The sequence below is a fragment of the Colobus angolensis genome, unplaced genomic scaffold (genome assembly GCF_000951035.1).
Source record: "Colobus angolensis palliatus isolate OR3802 unplaced genomic scaffold, Cang.pa_1.0 Scaffold335, whole genome shotgun sequence".
NCBI lineage: Eukaryota > Metazoa > Chordata > Mammalia > Primates > Cercopithecidae > Colobus > Colobus angolensis.
The window spans coordinates 35668-41445 of NW_012116655.1; the positions used below are offsets into that span (position 1 = coordinate 35668).

A 5778-nucleotide genomic window follows, 5' to 3' on the forward strand; every position below is an offset into this window, starting at 1 on the left:
TCCTGGGTTCACACCATTCTCCTGCCTCAGCCTCCAGAGTAGCTGGGACTACAGGCACATGCCACCACATCTGGCTAATTTTTTGTATTTTTTAGTAGAGATGGGGTTTCATCGTGTTAACCAGGATGGTCTCGATCTCTTGACCTCATGATCCACCCGCCTCAGCCTCCCAAAGTGCTGGGATTACAGGTGCGAGCCACCGCGCCCAGCCAAGAAACTGATTTTTGAAGACACAGTACTTATATGATAACCAATGAAAAGATCCCAGGACACTAACTCTGAGTTGTCTTGAAGCATTCACTACTGCTGAGTGAGAATGCTCTACACTTGACAGTTAAAAAGCAGGGGCAGTAGGATTTATAGGGGTGTACTTAAGACAAGACTATACTTGTCTGTCAGGAGCTAGGATAAAAAGAAACGATGTGGCTCTGCCCTGATAAGCCAGCGGGAGGGGATTCCCATAACATCATCTCCATCTCATGCCAGCCCCAAAGCCAGAGCTCATCACTGCATGTTTCACAGGGTTTTCCCCAAGCAGAGATGATTTGAAAGGAACAGTGGACAGAAGATAGACAAACAGGTGGGAAGGATAGGAGGACACTGTTAAGATTCTGATAGCTGAGCAAAGTTCTGGCTGGAACTCTGGGGTTGCTATCATCAGACCACCATTTGCTATTTAAGCAGCAGGTCAGATCGTATTTAAACTCTTCCCATAAGGAAGATGGAACAACTGAGGTCTGTGTGCAGCGCAACCTTTTACTTGGCTGCAAAGCCCCAATAATCCCCAATAAGGCACAAGGTCTCTGGCTCCCAGCATTTCTTCAGTTCTCTAGCAGCCCCTGGATGACACAGCGCAGATCAGATTTACTCACCCAGTGTTTCCGATCAACATCTTCATCTGCATCCCACTTGCGAGTTAAGAAAGGGTGTTTTTTGCTGATTATTTCTCCTTCAAAGAAGGTCGTAAGGGTTGGATACTCCTATGATAAAAACCCAAATATCAAAATAAGATGGTGACTGAGAGTTTTTAACCCTTTTACAAAGGAAGAATCAACTTTGCTTTAACTTCTTTCCAGTACCTTGACACTGCTACCTGACAACCCAAACCAGAGTTAGATCCAGCCAGTTTGCCAACAAGCTGTGGCAATGGACCTGAATCGAAATCACCCAGAGAATGAAGGGTTTCCTGGATTATGCCAGCAGCAGACAGCCCTTCTTTGACTTCACTTGTTATGTGCTAGTCTCTTAGAAAAGAATTTGGATGTTTCCACAAGTAAATTTTGAATATTCTAGCATACAAAGCAGATCATAACTTAGTAGATTTTACTTTCCAAGGTTAGACCCAAAGAGGCTCCAAAATCCCTGTGCTTACCACTAAGGCTCTTTCAAACCACTGGTTCTCCAATTGGCTCAGTCATTTGTCCCTTTTACACCAATTCTCCAAGGTTCCAGGGGTGGATTTTGGGGTAGAATACCTCTTTTTTTTTTTTTTCCTGAGACAGTCTTGCTCTGTCGCCCAGGCTGGAGTGCAGTGGCACAATCTCGGTTCACTGCAACCTCCTCCCACACACCCTGGGTTCAAGCAATTCTCCTACCTCAGCCTCCTGAGTAGCTGGGATTACAGGTGGCCTAGAATACCTTTTATTTTGGCCGGGCGCGGAGGATCATGCCTGTAATCCCAGCACTTTGGAAGGCTGAGGTGGGAGGATCACCTGAGATCGGGAGTTCAAGACCAACCTCATGAACATGGAAAAACCTCATCTCTACTAAAAATACAAAATTAGCCGGGCATAGTGGCGCATGCCTGTAATCCCAGCTACTTGGGAGGCTGAGGCAGGAGAACTGCTTAAGCCCAGAGGCGGAGTTTGCAGTGAGCCGAGATCATGTCATTGCACTCCAGCCTGGGCAATAAGAGTGAAATTGTCTCAAAAAAAAAAAAAAAAAGAATTAAATACTTTTTTCAGTGTTCTACATGTTCAGAGAAACTTCTAGTAATGAACTATAGAAATGGTCCCTGAAGACTGTCTTAGAATACCTTGATATATAGGGATACATTTAATTGTCACATGAACTAAGAACAACTTATATGAAGAAAAACACATGAACTAAGAACAATTTCTATGAGGAAAACATATGTAAATCGTGTCTGAATGTAAAAACCACGCCGTTGAAAACGTAAGCAAGAAGCCATGTGCTGGTTTGGGTGCTTTGTTAATTGCTCTTTGTTCATGCGTTAGTAAGTAGGCACCAATGATTTTCAAAAAGATTAATAAGACAAAAAGTTAACACAGTAAAAAGTCTACAATTTCCCTGCATTTGTAGAAACCAACCAACCACCCACCCCTCAGGCTACCTTGCCAAGCCCCTGGTGTCTGCCAGGAGCACGGTTATGACAGTCACTGGCCTGGCAAACCACAGATTACAGTCCTAATGTCGAGGACTGCAGAGGCCCACGTTTTTCCTTCAGATCAGATGTAAGCCCTTCTTATTCTGCATCAAACACCTCGTTCTCATGGCTTTGCCACATCTACCAACCTGGCCTCCATGTAGTGCAGGACCTTCCTGAGAGAGGTTGCCACAGTAAAAGCCACTGGCGCAGAGGCTCCCAGGAAACAGAACATCACCACCACTGCAGGTGACTCAGGAGGCCTGCTTTAGGATGATACCATGGAGGGGATCTGTTTCCTTAACAGTGAACCTAAAATACGATAAATCTAACACTGCTCCAAATCCACAACCCCTCTATCCTAACACTGTTGCTGGATTCTTCACATAAATATTTAAATACACAGACTGAAAAAATGAGGAGAAATGTTCCTAAATGTAAACCTAATTTTTAAGGTATAAGCTAACTTTTTTTTTTTTTGGGATGGAGTCTCCCTCTGTTGCCCAGGCTGTAATGCAGTGGTGCGATCTCGGCTCACTGCAACCTCTGCCTCCCGGGTTCAGGTGATTCTCCTGCTTCAGCCTCCCGAGTAGCTGGGATTACAGGCGCATGCCACCACGCCCGTCTAATTTTTTGTATTTTTTGTAGAGACAGGGTTTCACCATGTTAGCCAGGATGGTCTCGATCTCCTGACCTCGTGATCCGCCTGCCTCAGCCTCCCAAAGTGCTGGGATTACAGGCGTGAGCCACCACGCCCAGCCGGTATAAGCTAACTTTTAATTATAATTTGTTCTAGGAAAGACTACTAAGGAAAAAGTTCTCAATAAATCAGCACTTGAATTTGATATTTTAAACTAGAAGCTTTTTTTGTTTTTTTTTGAGACAGAGTCTCTCTCTGTCGCCCAGGCTGGAGTGCAGTGGCACGATCTTGGCTCACTGCAACCTCTGCCTTCCAGGTTCAAGCAATTCTCTGTCTCAGCTTCCCGAGTAGCTGGGATTACAGGTGCCTGCCACCATGCCTGGCTAATTTTGTATTTTTAGTACAGACGGAGTTTCACCATGTTGGCCAGGCTGGTCTTGAACCCCCGACCTCATGATCCATCCGCCTCGGCCTCCCAAAGTGCTGGGATTATAGGCATGAGCCACCTAGAAGCTATTTATATTATTTTTCCAAGTTTCAAGCTTTAATCTTTTTTTCTGAACTTCCCTGAAAGGGACAGGATGAAATGATAGAGGTTTTAATACAAGGTCAAGCCTGGTGGCTCACAACTGTAATGCCAGCACTTTAGGGGGCCAAGGCAGGAGGATCGCTCGAGCCTAGGAGATCAAGACCAGCTTGGGCAGCATAGTAAGACCTGGTCTCTATTTTTAAAAAAGGGAGGGGTGGGGAGAAGGTCCTAATACGATTAAAACACTTACGGTTTAAATCACTAGTTTTCCTAATGAGTAATTCTGCACTGACTTCTTTGTAAACATACTTTAGGAAATATATCAGGGTGACTACAGGGCACCCTCAAACTTTGAGAATTAAATAAAATAAATACCTAATAAATGAGATTCAGTGTGTACAGAAGTCACCAAAAAGATAAAATATTCTCAGAGCAGGAACAGGAAATTCAAGCACTTTATTACAGCCCAATGAGGGGTAATTGATAGAGCAGATGAAAAAACCATGTCAGAAGAAAGGATATGGAGAAATGAGTAAGAGAGGCAGCAAAAGCAGGAGTGAGCATCCCGTGGTGGGTCTGGCTGTTGTCAGCCATTTAAGTCCCCCAACTAATCCTCTCACTGATTCCAGGCTCACCCAAAACTCTCTGGTGATGGGTACCACGACTTTCCATGTAGACCTGTCTTCTGGGGGACTGACATTCAATTGGCTGATAAGGCAACGGGAACTTCTGGAACACACAGGAATCTCATACTATGACAAAAACTGGCACTTTTGTTTTTGTGAGTTTTGGTAGGTGTGACCTGTCTCCCTAGTTCAGCACAAGTGTAGCACACCTTCAGCTGGAGCTTCCAATCCTTCCAAACCCAAGTAATGAGTAAATGGGGGGCCTGCCCATAGGCCCCCAAAGGCTGGGTTCCCAGGTACCCCCTGAAAGCTGCTGGTTCCCCAGAAAGGTTGCCTCTCTTGACTGACGGATGGCTCAGAAGTGCAAAAGGAATGTTATTTGACATTTATTCTTTACATTTCTAGAATTTCATTTCCAGACGGCATGAAAACAAACTTTAAAGCTCTGTTTTGCAATGTGGCAATTCCTCAAAGAGCTAAAAACAGAACTACCATTGGACCCAGCAATCCCATTATTGGGTATATACCCAGAGGAATATAAATCATTCTACTATAAAGACACATGCATGCAAATGTTCACTGTAGCACTATTCACAACAGTAAAACATGGGTCAACTTAAATGCCCATCAATGACAGATTGGATAAAGAAAACGTGGTATATACACACCAAGGAATACTATGCAACCATAAAAAGAAATGAGATAATGTCTTTTGCGTGAACATGGATAGAGCTAGAGGCTGTTATCCTTAGCAAACTAATGCAGGCACAGAAAACCAAATACCACCCTTGTAAGTAGGAGCTAAATGATGAGAACTCATGGGCACAAAGAAGGAAACAACAGGCTCACGCCTGTAATCCCAGCACTTTGGGAGGCCGAGGCAGGCAAATCACCTGAGGTCAAGAGTTTGAGACCAGCCTAGCCAACATGGTGAAACCCCATCTCCACCAAAAGTACAAAAAAAATTTAGCCCAGCGTGGTGGTACACGCTACCTGGGAAGCTGAGCAGGAGAACTGCTTGAACCTGGGAGGCAGAGGTTGCAGTGAGCGGATATTACACCATTGCACTCAAGCCTGGGCAACAGAGCGAGACTTCATCTCAAAAAAAAAAAAAAAAAGAAGGGAAGAACAGACAATGGGGCCTACTTGAGGGTAGAGGATGGGAGAAGGGAGAGGAGCAGAAAAAATAACTATTGAGTACTAGGCTTAGTACCTGGGTGACAAAATAATCTGTACAACTGTTATATAGGTAAACCGTGACATAAATTTATCTATATAACAAACCTGCACATGTATGCCCAAGCCCCAAAAAAAAAAAAAAAAAAAGCTGTGCTTGTTTGTGAGGTAGCTAAGAGGCCATTTATCTCCTTTTTTTTTATTTTTTGACACCAAGTCTCACTCTGTTGCCCAGGCTGGAGTCCAGTGGCAGGATCTGGACTCACCACAAACTCTGCCTCCCGGGTTCAAGCGATTCTCCTGCCTCAGCCCCCTGAGTAGCTGGGATTACAGGTGCCCACCACCACGTCCAGCTAATTTTTGTATTTTTAGTAGAGACAGTATTTCACCATGTTGTCCAAGCGGTCTTGAACTCCTGACC

General features: G+C 44.5%; 1 protein-coding gene across 1 annotated transcript in view; it reads right to left on the minus strand.

Annotated features, from left to right (window-relative positions):
* The window catches only part of GID4 (GID complex subunit 4), a 28959-nt gene that overhangs the window by 13371 nt on the left and 9810 nt on the right, over positions 1-5778 (minus strand). The window contains exon 3 of the mRNA XM_011952131.1: positions 873-980. Coding sequence (XP_011807521.1) covers positions 873-980 — 108 coding nt within the window. The remainder of the gene's footprint in view (positions 1-872; positions 981-5778) is intronic.